Source organism: Zea mays, chromosome 1, assembly GCF_902167145.1.
Source record: "Zea mays cultivar B73 chromosome 1, Zm-B73-REFERENCE-NAM-5.0, whole genome shotgun sequence".
Lineage (NCBI taxonomy): Eukaryota > Viridiplantae > Streptophyta > Magnoliopsida > Poales > Poaceae > Zea > Zea mays.
In genome coordinates, this window is record NC_050096.1 from 32,294,344 (window position 1) to 32,314,226 (window position 19,883).

Genomic DNA, 19,883 nt, shown 5'->3' on the forward strand with positions numbered 1-19,883 from the left:
TCTTGGTTTGTCAAGGTGCACAAACCACGGGTCGCTTTGGGCTTTTCTTGGTTCATAGCACTCTATCCCAAATTATACTAGGTGCTTTGGCTTCTACGGTATATATGAATTAGGGATCACAATTTAACCCATGGATTTGATATCCATCAGATATCCGATATCCGACTCGACGGAGCCGGATATGGATACATGTTTTGACCCACGACGGAGCCGAATATAGATACATGTTTTGACCCGTGGGTCAGACTCGAATCCGACCCGAAGTCGGGTGGACACGGATTAGGATATTACATTCTACCCACGGTTTATCCGTTGGATATCCAAAATCGATCCAACATCCATAGTGTATTTTTTTGACAAAGCTCATGTTACATAGTAAAGAACAAACTCTAACACCATAAACCCCACGCCTAACGCTCCCAATTTCCCACTGTTAGCCGCCCCTTATAGCCTTGCTGGTTTCCTGCGTTGTGCCCCGTGACCCTTTTCCAAGTTTCGTAGACTATAGCACCGTTGACGGTTGGTCGTTACAAGCTCTAGTGCCCCTAACTGAGGCCCACAGGCCCATAATAATTCTTTCATTAATTTCTAATTGTGTATGATGGTGAACTCCCATAATAATTCTTTCATTAATTTCTAATTGTGTATGATGGTGAACTGGGAAGAAATATGACTAATTATGCTATTGAATTGTTGAATAAATGATTGTGTATTTCATATCCAATGGATATCCAAAATCTGATGGACACGGACATGGATATAAATTTCTACCCGCGGGTATGATCACGGGCGGATATTAGTTGCAACCGCGGATATAGTTGCAGACATATTTGCAATATCCATTTCGTATCGGATCCATTGCCATCCCTAATATGAATAAGCCAAGAGGACCCATAAATACGAACAACGGGGTACTAAACATTTCAGAATAATTCGGCATGCCAAACCAAAAAAAGGACTGCGGATATTCAAACAAGATTTCAGAAAACGCTTTAACTGTTTGATAACTGACCGATGCTAAACTCGCCATAAGTTAAAGAAAAGACCTCTTAATAATAAGACTCATACTTCAGATGTTTGCTGAAACAGCAAAACATTATCTTCTTTGCTGCAAGAAGACTATACACTAGATATCCTATGAACCATGATATTTTAACAATATCTTCTGAAGACCAGGAGCAGACAACAGCCACCTGCATCAAACAAATAACAAGAAATATGTAACTCCGATATCCTTTGTTTGTCAATTACAGACTTATAACCAAACGATAATAGAATGAATATCGCATATAGAACTACATGATTTTTTAGAAGACCAATGCAGATCTTAGACTTATACTAACTCTGTAATTTTTTATTTGCATTCCACTGGTGCTAAAAAAATGTCACACTGGAGCCTGGCAGCTACACTGGAGCTGGAACTGGAGTCATCCCAAACACCCCCTAAATATCTTAACTTCTTAAGTTTGAAGAACTTTATCGAGAAGAGTACCCAAATGATACCAATTAACTTAAGAATGTTTGACTTAAGAGAACTAGAAGTTGATTAAGACAGAGGGAGTACTTATCACCATCACATTAACTATAGGTTGGGAAAATGGGTGGCAAAATTTTGTAACTCCACTGCCTAGATAGTGGCACATAGGATAATTAACTAGCTCATCAAAATAAGGGTAATCATAATTTAAGAATTCCATAACTCCGCCTCAAAATGCGGTGTATCATGTATGCCATGTTCATGCTTCACTGAATCTTAACACATAAGTCATATCTGCTACTCATACTGCCATTGGTATTACAACTTACAAGCAAGTAAAAATAGGAGCCAAAGATGATCTTGCCAACTACACAATTCTTTCGCGAACACACAGGAAGAGTTGTGTATCATTATAAAGGGCGTACCCAGTGCCGTAGGCTTCCCATACTGTGCGGGGTCTGGGAAAGGGTATCTTTAAGCGTCAAGCCTTACCCGCATAATATGCAGAGCCAGGGGCTCGAACCCGGGACCTTTCGGTTACAGACGGTAGGCTCTACCACTGCACCAGGTCCGTGTATCATTATATTAAGAAAAAAGTGCAAGAACCTAGTACACATTGAATCACCACTAAAATCACTAACCTTAAAACACAATAGATCTACTCTTCCTTGAGGCGCTTCTCGGTCTCTTCCAAAGCCTTAATATCCTTGTTCAATTTTACAATACGATAAATGCACCTGTACCAGAAAACAAATAATAAATAGTTTAAATTAAGACAAAATAGACACTCCTGGGAAGTCAACAAATCAGATTCTGCTGATGAGAAACTTTACCAATAAAGGAGACATGCTGAAACACAAAGAATGACATTTCTCTGAGCTTTAAACATCTGTGCAAGAACAAATTATCATTGAGACACAGAGAAACTACAGAAACTAATAGTAAAACTCCTTTCCTATCAAAGGCTGAAAAGGCAGTAATATAATTGGTTGATATGAACAAACTATTGGCCATAAGTTCATAACTTCTGAAGGAGTGTGGGTGATTCCATTACCCAAGATACTAGAAGATGATAAAAAATCACATACGAAAAGCACAAAATCCAAAAACATGGAAGATAAATCTGGAAAAGCTTCGCACACAAGAAAATGAATGGTAGAGCCACAAATGCTTCAAAGACAGAAAATATCCCAATGGCAGAGATAAGTCGGTGGCGGTAGCGTCCTCCAACCATGCAGGTTGTTTGTTTTAAAGGTGGTACTTTATTGAAGCTTGATAATAGATTGTGCCCTTTTTGGGAATGTAATATTGTAGAACAGCTTATGTAAAATGTATGGAAAATGTTTGCAAATGCTGATATTGAATAGAACTTCCCTTTTCAAATTATCGTATACAAATTAAGGGGTATATCTGGTACTATGTCTCATCTCAAACATGCCTCAACGGTGGTAATTATCATGCAATCCAAATATTTATGCAGGATAGGTCTATATATGCTTGATAATAGATTGTGCCCTTTTTGGGAATGTAATATTGTAGAACAGCTTATGTGAAATGTATGGAAAATGTTTGCAAATGCTGATATTGAATAGAACTTCCTTTTTCAAATTATCGTATACAAATTAAGGGGTATATCTGGTACTATGTCTCATCTCAAACATGCCTCAACGGTGGTAATTATCATGCAATCCAAATATTTATGCAGGATAGGTCTATATATGCTTATTAGTTCTTAACACAGGTACATCCAATAGAATATGTTTAGAAAGATTGGTGTCCTTTTAAGAAATGTTGACATCAGTGTAGCTGCAAATAAACATGTCATTTATTCCATCTAACAAGATGGGTGCAACAAATGAGAAAACATCAAGTTCCTCTAAAATGTAGCTGATAGACAAAACATCTTCCAATCTATGATATGTTAGACCATCATGCTTTGAGCCTGTCACTTGCATAGTGGCCATAGAATAAAAGTTGACAGGTTATATGACCAATACTAGAATATGTTTGTTACCTCTGTTACCCACATGGGTTTTGAGTCGTTGCTTAGGCGTTGAGACATACCGCAGGGGCTTGTTTGGGAGCAAGAATACCGGAAGGGATTGGAGGTGCTAAAATTTTCTTGCTATTCAGATTTGAAAAGCAAGGGGATTTTAGCCCCTCCAATCCCCTCTAGTATCCTTGTTCCCAAACAAGCCCCAAGTGTCACATGAAGCCACAGGGTCTTAGTTATGACATTGACCTAGGCATCACCTAGGGCTCCTAGGTGTCCAGGTTATACCTCCTGTGCTATAGCCTATAGGAGATCACATAGCCTAAAAAACATGGCTACCCATATTCCAAATTTTGCTTCTGCGTCTTGTACTGTTCCTAATTTCTGGTTCTCTAACTTATCTACTCAAAAGTAAAACTTTGCTTCTTTCCAGAGCCATTTAAAGTTTCGAAAGTAATCATCTTACTAAACAGGTGTATTGAAATCAAATTGAAGATGAGAGCATCAATAAAACTTTACAAAATTTTAATACGATCTTATCTGGCCAGTTCACGCTTTTCCATCTAATTAGGAAGTAGAACACCAACTAAACAACTGGCCCTTAAGGGGAAAACAATCACTACATATTTCAGATTTACAAAGCTAAGCAGGAAAAGCAGAAACCTAGAAGCACCACACAAATCTAAACATGGAAGGGAATCAATCACTCACAGATTTCTCGAAGCGAATGCGCTCTTCGGCGGTGCAAATCTCCGAGGTGCACATCAGTCTGTGCTCCTTCTTCCAGTAGAGATCTGCACCCACATCAGAAAAAAGAACGAACCAGTCAGCCCGAAACGGGGTCGCAAGCCAACCTAGGTCGGGGTCTCACGGAAGAGGCGATGCTCGCACCGAGGATCTGGAAGGCGGCGAAGGGTATCACACTGGACAGGGGCTGCAGGAACAAGGACGTGAGCGCGACGATCTGGCCCCGCACAGCGCGGGGCACCGGGAGCGTGACCAGCGCAGCCACCGCAGCTTCCACCGCCACCACGCACGCCAGGATCATCCATTGCAGCGCCATCGGAACCCTGCTCGAGTCGAAGACTCCAGAAAATTCTCTCGTGAACGGGGCAAGGAAGGAAAGCAGAACCGCGGGCGCCTCGGTCTCTCTGATCTGCGAGTTCGTACGGATGGGAAGAGAAGTGAATGTGCGGGTTGGTTCGCCTTCTAGTAGGTTCTAGGTGAGCGGATCACGGACAGGTGGATTGAAGACGCGTCGCATCGGTTTATTCGTCTCGGGCTCTCGGCGATTTGCCTCATCGCCAAGCGATTCGATGAGGTCGTTTTCGCGGCGACTTGGACCAGGCTCCCCTCCTCTCAAATTTGGGCTGGTATCCTCACAAACGGCCCGTTAAGGCCTTCCTCTCTCCTTTCTTTCCCGTTCGCCCTTGGTCCGCCTCGCTTCTTCTCGTGCCGCCTCCCCCTGTTTCCACGAGCTGGGGTTTTAGCGGCGAAAAGAGGGAAAAGAAAGCCAGCGAGAGAGACGGAAAGGGGAAGATGAGCCGGAGCCTGGGGATCCCGGTGAAGTTGCTCCATGAGGCAGCGGGTCACGTGGTGACGGTGGAGCTCAAGACCGGCGAAGTGTACCGGGGGTCATTGGTCGAGTGCGAGGATAACTGGAATTGCCAGCTCGAGAACATAACCTTCACTGCCAAGGTATGCTCTCCCTGCCCGCGCTACCTTCGGATCTGAGCTATATTCTCATGGATTATGGTTCCCTGAATATTTTCTTCCTTTCTGTTGGTTAATCTGCAGGATGGGAAGGTTTCGCAGCTGGAGCACGTCTTCATCAGAGGAAGCAGAGTGAGGTAATCGAAAAACTAGATTTGTTTCGTCATGCAATGTTGTTGAGTTACGGCGGCCTAATTTTTTTTTCTGTGTGTGGGTTTTGCTGCTGTTATGTTACAGATTTATGATTATACCTGATATGCTCAAGAACGCTCCCATGTTCAAGCGCTTGGAAGCGAGGATTAGGGTTTGTTACTGATGATTCCCTGTACCTCTTAGTGTCTTGTTGTGAGAAAACTAATGGTGAGATGGTATATAATTTTCTTGTTTTGTCGAATGTAGGGCAAAGGATCAGCTATTGGAGTTGGTCGTGGACGTGCTGTTGCAATGCGTGCTCGGGTATGTTGCTTTCCATTGTTTTGAGTTGTGACACTTTTCGCTTTGATTGTTTCACCAGTGTATCTTTATTTCATTACATAGTTTTCACTATAATGACTAACCTGTTTGTGTAATTTGCAAAAGAAAATGCAATGAGTATGTGCCCTTGTGAAATAATAAAGTTAACTGTGCATTAACTCTTTCCAAAGGCACCACAACACTTTTGTTGGTTGACTGCATAGAATAATCTCACTCATATCAGTTAAAATTATGAATTTATGGGGTATTTTTTCGTACGCTATCAAACATGTCAAAGATGAATAATGCTGCAAATCTGCTCATGGATAGCTAGAACATCTCCATCAGTTCTGTTATTGAATTCTAGTTTAATGGATAATTGGATATCACAAAATATTGGGGAGTTGTTTTTTTTGTTTTCTCATCAGTATGATAGCTAGAACCTCTCCATCAGTTATGTGCTCTTCATCAAAACACTGTTACTTTGGATCTCCTTTTTTTCCTCGCTCTACCTCAATCATTGTTTTTCCCGTTGCCTTTGGTTTGGCTGTATATGATTGGCTCAGATATGAGTACATGATATACATTACAAACCACTAAAACATATTCACTTCTATTGGTCCACCTTCTATAATTTGATTTTATCTTCTTTTGCCCGTGAGGCCATAACTAATGGAAACCTAAAATGACTATATAGGGTTGCAAATTGCTGCCTCTAGGGTTTCCATCGACCCTCTTTAATATAATTGTTAGTGTTAGACTGTGTTTGGGCCGACACCACTGTTGGGCTGCCAGCCCATTAGGGTTAGGGTTGAGTCTATATATATTGTATCCCATCTATTATCAATACATCATCCATTACACTATTCTACATGGTATCAAAGGATTAGGTTTAGGGTTTCTCCTCCCACCTCCCACACCAGCCGCCAATTGCTTCCACACCAGCCGCCGCCCCTCGGGAGGCTCATCCTTCCCTCCCGGGGGCGGCCACACCCCAGCAGCCAGCCCTCGGCCGCCGAGCCTCCCCTCTCCCAGCCCACTGCGCCCCGAGCCTCCCCCGAGCCGGTCATGGAGGCCGTCGCCGGCCGCCCCTGCAGCTCGCCTCCAACACTGTCGCGGCCCTGCACGCTGACACAGGGAGCACGCGTTCGCAGGCCATCAACGCCGCGAGCAGGCGGGCGCGGGCCGGCGATGGTGCCCCTACCCTCGACGGCTGCCTTAGTCCCTGGCGGGCACGGCCCCGGCCACCCCCGCTCCCAGCGCGGGCGCGGGCGTTCGCCCTGCCCCCAACCTCCTTCGCTGGTCGCGCACAGCGGTTCCCCTGGCGCAGGCCTCCCTCCTCCCAGCCTCCTCTCTCTCCTCTCCTAGCTCGGTGCAGGCCCCGCCCAACGCGGTCGCCCCTCCCCGGTGCGCGCCCCTCCGGGCTGTGCCGTCGCCAGCACCCCAACGCGTCGTCGCTGCCTCAACCACGCCGGATCTGCGCGCTCCCTCCACGCGGTCGCCCCACCCCTGCTCTGCTCGGATCCACGCCTCCCTGCCGCGTGTCGGGGCAGAGCGCGCCGGTGCCGCTCGCCGGAGTTCAAGGACGCGTCCCCCCGACGCTCTCGCGCTTGGACAGCGCCCCTCCCTGCGCGTTCGTGTGCGCGTCCTTCGGCGCCCCATCCCTTGGCCGTGTCGCCTCCCCGTGCAGCCGGCGGCCACAATCCGCGCCGCCCTTGGCGCGCCCCCTCTAGGTCGCGCCGCAGTCGCCCCTTGTGGCTGCGGACACGTGGCCTCCCCGTGCTGTCGGCTGCGTCGATCCGCCGCCGCTCAACACCGGGTGCGGAGGGACCTCGGGGGCGTGCTGCCGCCGTCGGGCCTAATGCAGCCCACCCCCTGCGTCGGCATCTTCGCTCGTGCAGCCTCTCGTCATCGCGCTGGCCACCTCCTAACTGCCTACGATGACGCCCAGCAGCGCCTCTTCACGCCCCTCCCGTCGCTGTCGTCAACCCGTCCTGCCAGATCCGGCGCGGCCCCCTGCCCGGCTGGACCCGCCCCGACGCCCACCCTTTCATCGCCTTCGTAGGATTCGTCGCTGCCGCGGCCTTCCCGGCCGGATCCACGTTGTTGCGACCTTCCCGGCTCGATCCGCCGTCCCTTTCGCTGGATCGTGTCTTCCCGGCTGGATCTGTCACTGTCGTGGCCTTCCCGGACGGATCTGTTGTTTCCCCTTCTATTCTGTCGCGGGCGCGGACACCATGACCGGCGCAGCCGCGTGCGCTGTTGTCGGCCTCCCTGGCGGGGCTTTTTGACGCTCGGACGATCGAAGAAGTAGGAAGGTCGGCCTGCTGGTGCCCTTTTGTTGTGTCGCCCTGCCGATCGTTGACGCTCGAACGTCGACCCCTCCCGAAGATCAGGCTTCTGCTGCGCATCTCCCGACCGCGACCACCTCGACTTCGGCTACCTCGGCATCTAGGGGCTATCGTCTTCTTGGAGCACACACCGGTCTCTACTCCAGCCGCAACATTCGCACCATCACGACGCTACGACTGCGGGGGGATTTCAACCCGTCGGCTCCTACTTTCGTCCTCTACTCCAGTCTCATAGTGTGTGGTGCCCCCATTACGACTGCGGGGGGATGTTAGACTGTGTGTGTGAGTGTGTGTGGGCCGGCACCACTGTTGGGCTGCCAGCCCATTAGGGTTAGGGTTGAGTCTATATGTATTGTATCCCATCTATTATCAATACATCATCCATTACACTATTCTACAGTTAGTACTACTTTTCCCAAATTATGTCACATTTATTTTGGAAAACTAGTACTCGAACTAAACTAAGGGTTGATGGATACCATTAGGGGCTGATTGGTTCCCTTCCCATGGCAGCCAGGACTGCACGAGCTAGTCAGGCCCCTAGCAGCCATGCTGCGCGCGTGCAAGTAGTTTCTGTTTGGTTTGTTGTATACTATCAGCTTGGTGTAGCAGAGTTGTTGTTTGGTTCTGGTGATGCACAAATATCAGAGAGTGTCAGTCTCTCAAACAGACGCAACACGTACGCTTGCCCACACCATTCCGGCTAGGCACCAGTGAAACGGAAGAAAATCTTGCATGGGGAGGGACAGGCCCGATGGCTCCTCTTGCACGATATCAGACTGGCTAGAATGCTAGTGCACCCAACCAATCAAGTGTTTTCTATATCCCACGAGACTGGCCTGAGGTCGAATCAGGGAACCAATCAACCCCTTAAGGCACCTACCTGCACCCTTGTGAGTTGTGACTATAGTAGATAAACAAAAAAATTACTGCCACTGGAATATTGGATCATCTTCTATAATCTATATTTTTTGTGGAAACTTTAACCCTGGAATAGGCGCGGCGGCCGGAGGGAGGGGAGAGAGGCGACGACGGTCAAGCCAGGGGGCTGGCGGCAGTGGTGGCTGGGGGAGGTGGTGGGAGAAAAACTAATCCTAGCTCTATACCATGTGGGAAACACTAACCCTGGAATAGGGTGCGGTGTTGTATTAATAGACTTGGGAAGTTGGGCCAGGCCCATTACAGAGGGGGGCGAGAGGGTAATTACGTAGGGAAAGCCCCAAACCCTAATGGGTATTCTAACATTTTTTATCTTCCTTTGCTTGTAAGCGGCTTCTTCGTGTTTGTGGGGGAAGGCTTGCCTCGGATTATCCCTTCCCAGACCCCACTCATGTTCGCCTTTGGCACTGGGTCTGCCCATTTGCCCATAAGTTCCTAAGTAATTGGAACCTAAAATGACTAAGCTGGAAAGAAGTGGAAATGGGAATGGCTAAAAGATAAGAAAATCTTGGTACAATGCCATGCTAGAGAAAGTGACCGCCATTGCCCTTTAGTGGGAAAAGGAAAAAAATACCAAAATTATGTGTATTGGACTATTGGTATTGTTAACCATAGTTCATAAGGGCTAAGCAATCATACATTGTTTTTTTCCTTATCAGTATTTACCATCTCCCAGGGAAGGCCATACCCTCGTTGTCACCAAGACGATTCTAGGATCTCGATATAGAAAATTATCATGGGCCCACCAATTGGGACCCTCGCCTTGGGGCCCCAAACCCTGGCCTCTACCCTTGTAGGGGCTTGGCACCGAGTGATAGTGACTTGACATTGGGGCACCCCAAAGGAATAACTACACCATAAATTTTGTAAGAAGCCACTAAGGGGTCTAGGGCCATGGGATGTCCCTGGCTAGAAGAATCTAAGTCTTCGGGCCCTCTTGTGCCTTGAGGCACTCATGAGCAATCTAAGCCCTTAGGATTCCTCGTGCCCTCGGGTGCTCATGAAGGGTACGAATACTCGGAGCAATCCGACCACGACACTAGGGCCACTGCTGGCCTGAAGATCTCTAGCCTCAGATTATGAGCACGACTAAGCCCCGAACCCTTTGGTGTCTATAGCCTCCAAAGGAACAAGGGACTTGATGCAACTGAGTGTAATCTTATCACAAGACGAAAGGGTGTGCTTGGGTCCATCGAGGCAGTATGGCCTAAAATCAAGACCCCACACCAAAAGGCCTGCTAAAAAGTCCATAGCGTTAGCTTATCGGATAAGCCTTAGGTGCAACACATTAAATGTGTGAAGTACGGCATTACAGTCCTGATAGGGGTGTTGTTGCCATGATTTAGTCTGCAAGTTACTTGAGACCACTATATGGTATGTGCACTGATCTTGTAGCCGCGCATGCGCACGCAAGTGTACCATGAAGTATTATCAAGTAGAGAAGGCTACATTGACTACCAGCTACATCGTACTCAGTAGCACGGGCCCTGATGCCTATAGATGTGATATATTATATCTGCTCTTGTGGTAGGTACGATGATAGACTGCTGAAGGACAACTTCGACATTATGCTATGACTGAAGGCATGGCCTCGGGTACGACTCCAAGAACAGGATAGGAATGGGGTAGTTGGGTCTTAGCCGGTAGAATCCAAGGTTGATGTAACTTCTCTCCTCCCTTGCACTATAAAAGGGAGGTAGAGTAACTGTTTAAGGGGTGAGACCTAGGGGATTGGATCAGATTTGGTCAATTGGGGTTCTAGATTCCACAAGATTAATAGGGGTTGGTTATGCCCGAGTTGCTACGTCATACTCTTACACAAGAGTTCAATCTACACTGAGGATAGACATAAAGGTGGACTAGTACAATGCCCGTGCATTGCGACAATATACCTATCATATTTGATGGTATAGTGCAACAGTTGTACGACACCCGAGGGTCCAGTGGCAAGCCAGTTCGATGGACTCTCCCCACAAAAAAATAAATTTAAAATTAAAGTGGAGTAGTGGACCCTCCCCACAAAAAATTGATTTAAAATTAAAGTGGATATATGGCCCACATACCGGATATTAAACTACAAATACTGCATTTTATCTTAGCTAAAAGGGAGAAAGTTGAGTTGAAAATGAGACCTGGCCTTTTTTTATAGCTCACTTGGTCGCTCGTAAACTGTAGATACTGCATTTTATCTTAGCCAAAAGGGAGAAAGGTAAGTTGAAAAGGAGACATGTCCATTTTTATAGCTCGCTTGGTCGTCCTCCTTCACCTAGAGACGTGGTACTATCCGGGAGCGCTGCGCTGTGTGTAGCTTCGTGTCATATGTTGGGCTTGAGTGTTTTTCTCACTACCTATCTGAGAGGTAACGACCTGTTTGTTAAGCGAGACATGGGGAGAAAAATAGATCTACTCTACGCGTGTGACGCACGACGCACAAAACTCGTGTTTTAAAGGAGTAGAGATTAAGACTATTAGTCCATTAGGCTAGAACTCCCATTACAACTACAAGGTGAGGGAGTGCTAGTATGGACAGCTATGTGCAAGCTTGTAATCTACTTCACATTTGTGTTCATCAATCAATGAGAGGATGTAGAGTATTCACAACCTGAACCTCTCTAACTGTCCACATGTTGGCTCCTAGTCGTGCCATGTTTAGCACGACCGCCGACTTACACCCCGCTCTCTTCCAAAACCTATCATTTCATGCAACTACATTATTATTGATACATTGTGTGGTTGTGTGGCAAAAATCGTTGTTTCTGTCTGGCTTGTTGAGTATCATCCGCTTTATACATTTTGCTTGTTAATCAAGAAGTATCCAAAATTTAGAGTTTCCATTATCAATAGGACACAATGGTACCCTAATACGGCTTCCTTATCATGTTTTAATAAAAAACTCGCCTGGGGAGGGGAAGACCGCTCTCCTGGTATTGTATTAAGAAGAGGCCGAAACAATGGTTTCGACCGAGAAAATCACCGAACCCTGGCCCCCACCACTAACGGGCCGGCGTCAACCGTCCACTCTGCAACGGCCAACCTGAGGGTGACGCACAGGACATCATAACCTGAGAGTAGATGGGGCACAAAGAGGGGATTTTTTTTAACCAATCCTGAAAATTCGCCCCCGAGGGGGATCGAATCCAGGACTTGGAGGTGCTACCCTTAGTAACCGGGAACTGGGAACTTGGCCACGTTCATCGTTCCGGGAATGTGGGAACAATCTCGTTCCAGTAGTGTTAAATCCTAGTTTTAGTAGTGTACCGCGTACCACCACGTTCCCGTTCCTCGATCCCATCGATCCGGGAACTTGGTTACTAAGGTGCTACCGGAAGCCCTTAACCACTAGGCTAGAGGCCTTTCGCCTCATTTTTTAATAAAAGCAATCTGTATATAGCATAGTTTTTCTTCGCTCTGGAATTGACTTGTTTGTCTTCTATGTAAGGTCATTTTAAACTTTCTGTGTTGTGATACATCGGACTAAATAAGCACTGCAGACATGAGTCCACAACCATGAAAGTTTTGTTAATCTAATGTTAATGTAGAGATGATAGAATTCAATACTTTGATTTTGCTTTGAAATACATGAGTTATGAGGCCATGATTTCATAAATTGCAGTTCTCTTGGTCTTGAAAAAACAGTCAGTCAGTGGGTATGATCACTGATATGTTTTTATATTAAGATGGTGACCCTTTAGAAATGTGTATGTTACATTAAATTTGTGGCCATACAAGAAGGGATTGAGTCTGGAACAATGATATACATGATAGGTTAGAGGTAGCACCAATTGAATAAAAGTTTGTCCAACACCGGTTGAGATAGTTTGGATATGTCCAACGGAGATCTCTGGAGACGTTAGTGGGATCCTAAGGTACGATAGCAATGGGAAGAGAGGTAGGGGAAGGCCAAAATTAACGTGAGAGGAGGTAGTAAAAGGAGACTTAAAATTATGGAATATACCCAAAAAATTATCCATGGATAGGAGTGTTTAGAAAACAACTATTTATGTGCTTGAACCTTGACTCGTGATTTCTGTTGGGTTTTAACTTTAGCCTACATCAACTTGCTTGGGACTAAAATGCTGTGTTGTTGTTGTAGTGACCCTGTATGTAGAGCAGATTAATTTTTACAGGTATGTTTTTTATATTAAGGGGTTGTTTATGACTGCTCCACAATAAACCTGGAGTTTGTGGAGCATCTCTTTAGTTGCTCACAGAAGACACAACTCCACCTTTTTTTCATGGAGGAGAGATGATTGCCTGTTTGCCTAAAAAAAGTAGAGGAGCTGAAAAACGTCGATGGAGCGGTCTCAAACATCCCCTAAGATAGTGACTTTTTTGTAGACCTTTGTTCATGGGGATGTTCTTCTCTTAATAACAGATGCCTACATGCATGGAATATGTGGTGTTAGTGTTGCTACTCTATTGGAATTGGGGGAAATTGAACAAACTGTCTAGGGTCAGCTGAGTAGGAAAAAAATGAGCATTTGTTATAAATAATTAAAAAGGAAGTGTTGAGTGTTGACATTTTTGTTAAGACTTCAGAGTTCAGATTGGGTTATTGATAAAACTTGGGAGAATTATGTATTGGTGTGGATGTTGAAGTTATTTTAGTTTCATTCCAGTTATAACCATCTTTTGACCATCAGAATATAACAGGAATTTTAGTTCTATGTCCTTTGCTTTAGCTGGTAGCCTGGTACCATGAGTCCGTGAGGATAATGAGACTGTTGGTAGGGTTTCTTTTTCCACTCTTCTTTTAAACAATAAAGCAAATGTAATGTGGTGGAGTGGAGTGGACAAATGTGACATGCTCAAATATATAAAATTAGAATGCGCTTGGGCACCAAAGGAAATTGTAGCCTCATTACATATCATTGTGGTGTTGTTAAACTGACCAAATTTTGAATATCATTCTTTCATTTGGTATTGAACCTTTCATAGCTAGCTTTAGTATTCTCCTTTTTCATGTCTTTAGTTCGAAGTGTAAAAAAATCATGGTTGTATACTCCCGTCATAAAACATATGTTTTTTTTCTTTTCTTTGGGAGGGAGGGAACGGTAGGAAGGGACCTTTTGTGCTGATTTTTTTTTGGTTAATTGCTTTTCAAGACATGTCTGATTGCCACTCACTTCTTCAGTGGTTTTCTTTTACATGATAGGATAGTTTCTTTTGAGCTTCTTACATGGTTGAAAGATTCCCATTGGCCTCGATATTATTTTGATCACTAAAACTGTGTTTATCACAGAATTGAAAGGTTTCCACCTGAACACTGTCGCCACTATTCTCAAGTTTAGTTTCTTGTCGAACTTGCGGGGAATGAAGAAATAAGCTTGCACGACACATTCTTTTTATCACTTTGTGAACTCTATAGTGCATCTTGTCGGTAGATATGGGCACATGGACCTGAGACGGTAGTGAAATCCAAAATACCTTGGTGAAGTGGATATATGTACAATGTGATTCGATAGAATCATTTTGTGGGCATCTGGAAGCACTTCTGCATGATTTTCTTTAGAGTTTCATTTTGTGGGATTCGATAGAATCAAAGATATATGTACAATGTGATCTAAAATATAATTATGAGCTGTGCATTCTTTGATTCATCACGTGATAATTGATGGTTACTAAACTCTTTTTTATGTCAATTTTTTAGGCTGCTGCTGGTCGTGGTGGTGGTCCTGTTGGACGAGGTAGCGCGCCTCCTGTGAGGAGGTAGATTCTAAATGGCGGCTTTTCTCGTCTGGCTGAGGTTGTTGTCTGATCTCAGGACGCTGTCTCGTAGTAAAAACTGTCCTAATGTAAAATTCAACGGCTTAAAGGAGTATGCAACCTGTGATTGAATGTAATGTATTGACTGTATTTGGTAGCTTGCATACAGTCTTTTTCCTTGCTCTATTTGGAATTTTGGATGGCTGGATCGAAGAAGCAAGGTGCTAGAGGTTCTCTGCCCTCGACATACACCCTCAGTGGCGAATGCAGCTTAAGGGCTAGTTTTTGGCAGCCTAGTTTCTTGGTCACGGCTCTAGCCAGTTTGGAAGGTGGCTCTGTGGGGATATGGGCCCATCCCGAGCCTAGCTTCCGCGTGGAAACATGTTCGGCCTCTAGACATCAGGCGGCTATCCACACTCGTCTCCTCCGCAACTGTGTGATCTCTGTCGTCGTGACCCCTCCATTAGTGATTTTGTCCGAGTAAGTATAGTACCTCTTCCCACACATTCTTAGTCTTGTTGGGGTTTCTTTTCTCTATCCCCACACCTTCTTGGATGGTGACAAACGTGGGCCGGAAGGAGGTGCCCGGGACGGGTTTAGTAGTAACGACGAGGGGAGCAGGGACGGATGTGGAGGTGGCTTTGGGCATGCGTAGATGTTGCTTTTGGAGAATAGATGGGGGTGGGGCAAAGGTGGTAGACGTCTTGCAGTGGGTGGGAGGATCAATTTTGGTGGCGCTAGACCAAACAGAGGTCGTGGAGGCCTTGTCGTTGTCGTCGTCGGTGGGAGGTCGTCATATAGGCCACCGACCATCTTGCTCAACCTAGGGTTTGGCTGTTTGAGTGGGGAGAGATGTGATTTGGGGAAGAACCAGGACCCAATTGATTTAGGCCTCACCTTAGTTCTAGCCACTTCCTGGAATTTTATGTGCGCTGCTAGTTGCATTGTAGCAGTAGCATTGACAGAGTTCAGCGGACACAAACCTTTGCATGGTGTCAATGGCTTATGTCGTGCTGGATTGTTGTCCATCTCCGTCAATGAGGTGGACGCAAGGGAGAGCTAGGGGTGGGCAAGAAAATACTAAACACCAAACACTGCATTGAACCGAACACCATACATCGAAATATATGGTTTATTTGCTTTTTGGTGTTGGGTGCGGTTTGGATTTTAGCTATAATTGATGTTTAGTGTTTGGTGTGATTTTCAATATTTACACACCAAAATACAAAAAACGAAATTTAGCAAACCTACCCTTAAATCCCAACAAGCAACTCATATAAGGTCCTAAAGCCTAGACTCATATTACTATGTGTTAGTTGCTCTTATTCAACACTAAATTGTTCACATAATTTTATTAAGTACTTGCTAATGAATTATCATTATGTTCTTTATGCAATTTTATGTTTGCAGTTTCAGTTTGCTAGTTGTTTGGTGATTGTGGTAACACCAAACATCGAACCGAAAAAAAGCGAACACCAAATTTTATTTCTAAACAAAAGGTTTGATTTCCATTTTTCAAACACCAAAATTTTTTGACGCCGAATAAACCAATAAAACTGAATGCCAAGCCCTAAGGAGAGCGACAATTGTGGAGGAGCAAGCAGTGGCTAGCCTTCGCTTGCTTTCTTTGCCCTCTAGCTTCCCTGCCTTTGCTTGCTCTATGATGTCTTTGGCCTCACTCACTCAAGGATAACAATAATCTGATGGGAAATGAGGCATAAGAAGTGTATGAGGGGTGGGTGTCGGTGTCGAGTACCGGCAACACGCTACGGGGAGTACCACGTAGCGCTTTTGGGAGGACAACAACGTTGATTGTAGCTCGATGGTACGCGCAAAATAGGTCGGAACACATGAAATTGTGCAAGTGAAAGGGAAATAGGGTTAACCATTTCGTATAATCGATTTTGGTGGTTCACGTACAACACAAACCACATGGACTAACTAGTTTGTCTAGATATGATTTATCTCATGTGCATAAGGTTCAACACAAACCAAGAAAGAAATTTAGTTAGTGACTCAATCAAAAGTTGGAGCAAGACATTGAGTGTGCTGAATTTTGGCGCACCGGACAGTGTCCGGTGCACCAGGCCCGTACAGTCTCCAACCAGCCACTCTCGGGAATTCGGAGGCACGCTCCGCTATAATTCATCGGACTGTCCGGTGAGCCAGCGGAGCAACGGTTCCCTACGCGCCAACGGTCGACTGTGCAGAGCTACAGTGCACTACAGTGCCGTGGCAGAAGTCAGAGCGCATAAGTCGGAGGTCACCGGACTGTCCGGTGCAGCTAGAAGACAGACGTATCCAACAGTCAACTGCTCCGAACCCTAATAGTTGTGCTGACGTGGCGCGCACCGGACAGTGCACAGTAACTGTCCGGTGGCGCACCGGACTGTCCAGTGCGCCCATCGCCAGCAGCCCTTGCCAACGGCTAGGAAGTGGTTGGGGGCTATAAATACCCCCAACCACCTCATTCATTGGAATCCAAGTTTTCTGAACATTCCATTCATTGCAAGAGCAAAAGACTTCACTCCAAGACACATTCAATAGATCAAATCCTCTCCAAGCCTCCAAATCAACTCAATTCCATTAGGGACTTGAGAGAGTGTGTTTTATGTTCTTTTGTTGCTCTTGTTGCTTGGATTGCCTTCTTCATTTCTCATTCTTATTCTCAAGTGCTTTGTAAGTGAAACAAGAGACACCAAGTGTGTGGTGGTCCTTGTGGGGTCTTAGTGACCCGTGTGATTAAGGGAAGGCTCACTCGGTCTTAGTGGCTGTTTGAGAGAGAGTGAAATGGTTGAAATAGATCCGGCCATTGTGGCCTCCTCAACGGGGAGGTACCCTAAAATAGGGGTACCCCCTACTGATGTATAAAAGCACAATGCCCACGCGGCTATCTGTAGTCGCGTGGTAAAAAGGCTGTACGTGGGACCAGGCCATGACTCGTCCAAGCGTCGGGCGACTACTCTGGGCCACCAACAGCACCGACCTCACCACCTGGGTAGGTCCGGTACCGCCGCGTGTCCAGAGAGTTGCACACTCTGAGGGCATCACCAGCGGGCCCAGACCCCCATGCGAAGGTGCCGGACCCCTGTATATACAGACCGGGCCTCCGGGTAAGGTCCAGGACCTCCACGGGCGCAAACTGGACCCCTAGGATGGGAACCGGACCCCTCTGTGTGGTGTCCAGACCGCTCACAGCAGGGTCCCGGGATTCTGGGACAGAGAATATCTAGGCCTTAATCAAGGCCATGCGGGGGTCCGGAGCCGACACGTGTCTGGACCTTATCGTATACGCTACTACTCCCCGCCTAGGCGGAGACCCGATGCTGCCGTGTGACCTACTGCACGTGACGTAAGCTAACGGGCGGAGCCTGACGTAAGGCCTATGGGCTACGTGGCCTCTGCATTTAATGAGGATAAGGCGCGTCACCTGTCCATTCCACTGATAGGCGGTGTGCCGCCTCTGCATTTATTAAGACATGTCCATTCCGCTGGCAGGCAGCGACCTGTCCATTCCACAGGCGACACGCGGCGTGCCTGTCCATTCCACTGGCAGGCGGCACACTGAAAGGGAAATGTGCCATTGGGCCATTTCTAAGTATTTTGGTGATTGAGTGCCAACGCAAGTGCATTTGTGTTAATCTATGCAAAGTGGTGGACAAAGTGCAAATCATGTCAAAAGGTATGTTTCTAGACTTAGTACATTGTTTATGGACTAATGTATTGTGTCTAAGTGCTGGAAACAAGAAAAATTGAATTGAAAATGAGATGGCTAAGTTCTGTCAAAGTCAGAGTAGTCTGGGTGCACCGGACTGTCCGGTGGTGCACCGGACAGTGTCCAGTGTGCCAGGCGGGTTCGAGCGAACTGGCCGCTCTCGGGAATTCATCGGCGACGTACGACTATAATTCATCGGACTGTCCGGTGTGCACCGGACTGTCCGGTGAGCCAACGGTCGGCCGGGCCAACGGTCGGCTGCGCGATCTACGCAAGACACGTGGCCGAGCCAACGGTCGGGAGGGGGCACCGGACTGTCCGATGTGCACCGGACAGTGTCTGGTGCGCCAACGGCTCCCAGGCGCCAACGGTCGGGGGAAGGAAAGAAATCCGCACCGGACAGTGTCCGGTGTGCACCAGACTGTCCGGTGCGCCAGGCGACAGAAGGCAAGATTTGCCTTCCTGGAATGCTCTCAACGGCTCCTAGCTGCCTTGGGCCTATAAAAGGGACCCCTAGGCGCATGGAGGAGGATACCAAGCATTCTCAAAGCATTCCTAAGCACTAAGACATCGATTCCGCGCCCTTGATTCTTTGCGATAGCAATTAGAGCTCTAGTTGAGTTGTGAACTCTTTGAGTTGTGTTGTGAGCTCTTGTTGCGACTTGTGTGCGTGGTGTTGCTGTGATTTCTTGTCTTGAGTGTGTTGCTTATCCCTCCCTTACTCTGTGCTTCTTTGTGAACTTTAAGTGTAAGGGCGAGAGGCTCCAAAGTGTGGAGATTCCTCGCAAACGGGATATAGTAAAGCAAGCAAAACACCGTGGTATTCAAGTGGGTCTTTGGACCGCTTGAGAGGGGTTGATTGCAACCCTCGTCCGTTGGGACGCCACAACGTGGAGTAGGCAAGCGTTGGTCTTGGCCGAACCACGGGATAAACCACTGTGCCATCTCTGTGATTGATCTCTTGTGGTTATTGTGTTTTGTTGAGACTCCTCTCTAGCCACTTGACATTATTATGCTAACACTTAACCAAGTTTTTGTGGCTTAAGTTTCAAGTTTTACAGGATCACCTATTCACCCCCCTCTAGGTGCTCTCAATTGGTATCAGAGCCGTTCTCTTCAAGAAGGGACTAATCGCCCGAAGAGATGGATCCTAAGGGAAAGGGGATGGTGGTCAACAACGAGAAGGAGTCTATCTTCAATGAGTCGAAAGGTGACAAGCCTACGGACTCGGGCTCGAGCCACAAAAGAAGAGACGGGAAGAAGAAGAAGACAAAGCGCATCAAGGAGATCATCTACTACGACGACAGCGACGAATCCACTTCTTCCCAAAAGGACGATGACAACTACGAGAAAAAGAAAACGGTCAATTCAAACTTTTCTTTTGATTATTCTCGTATTCCGCAAAGCACAAATGCTCATTTACTCTCCATACCACTTGGGAAACCTCCTCACTTTGATGGAGAGGACTATGGATTTTGGAGTCACAAAATGTGTAGTCATTTGTTCTCTCTCCATCCAAGCATATGGGAGATAGTC

At 46.5% G+C, this 19,883-nt stretch overlaps 2 protein-coding genes across 3 annotated transcripts; one reads left to right on the forward strand and one right to left on the reverse strand.

The window, feature by feature from the left end:
• Window positions 1–694: 694 nt before the first annotated feature.
• On the reverse strand, window positions 695–4,839 carry LOC100191929 (uncharacterized). 2 transcript variants are annotated; one of them, NR_183654.1, is made up of 6 exons: window positions 4,362–4,839; window positions 4,182–4,264; window positions 2,311–2,366; window positions 2,119–2,214; window positions 1,970–2,036; window positions 695–1,193 (listed from the first exon to the last, which is right to left on the reverse strand). NR_183654.1 is itself a non-coding variant. In NM_001137353.2 (5 exons), the coding sequence occupies exons 1-4, from the start codon at window positions 4,531–4,533 to the stop codon at window positions 2,136–2,138; spliced, it is 390 nt and encodes a 129-aa protein (NP_001130825.1). In that variant the 5' UTR covers window positions 4,534–4,839; the 3' UTR covers window positions 695–1,193; window positions 2,119–2,135. The 2 variants fall into 2 exon arrangements, 1 of the variants encoding a protein (NP_001130825.1); NM_001137353.2 differs by lacking the exon at window positions 1,970–2,036.
• LOC103633373 (small nuclear ribonucleoprotein Sm D3-like) lies at window positions 4,755–14,928 on the forward strand. The gene is made up of 5 exons (NM_001301604.2): window positions 4,755–5,168; window positions 5,268–5,320; window positions 5,421–5,487; window positions 5,583–5,639; window positions 14,577–14,928. Exons 1-5 carry the CDS (start codon window positions 5,010–5,012, stop codon window positions 14,637–14,639), a joined length of 399 nt encoding a protein of 132 aa, NP_001288533.1. The 5' UTR covers window positions 4,755–5,009; the 3' UTR covers window positions 14,640–14,928.
• Window positions 14,929–19,883: the final 4,955 nt, after the last annotated feature.

Bases quoted from the DNA above. Each gene is read 5' to 3' on its own strand.
- LOC103633373 (NM_001301604.2), top strand. From the start codon at position 5,010: ATGAGCCGGAGCCTGGGGATCCCGGTGAAGTTGCTCCATGAGGCAGCG. The intron at 5,169-5,267 runs GTATGCTCTCCC...GTTAATCTGCAG, and splicing joins ACATAACCTTCACTGCCAAG to GATGGGAAGGTTTCGCAGCT. The intron at 5,321-5,420 runs GTAATCGAAAAA...GTTATGTTACAG, and splicing joins ATCAGAGGAAGCAGAGTGAG to ATTTATGATTATACCTGATA.
- LOC100191929 (NM_001137353.2), bottom strand. From the start codon at position 4,533: ATGGCGCTGCAATGGATGATCCTGGCGTGCGTGGTGGCGGTGGAAGCT. The intron at 4,265-4,361 runs GTGCGAGCATCG...ATGTGGGTGCAG, and splicing joins CGCCGCCTTCCAGATCCTCG to ATCTCTACTGGAAGAAGGAG. The intron at 2,215-2,310 runs GTAAAGTTTCTC...TTTCTGGTACAG, and splicing joins TCAGCATGTCTCCTTTATTG to GTGCATTTATCGTATTGTAA.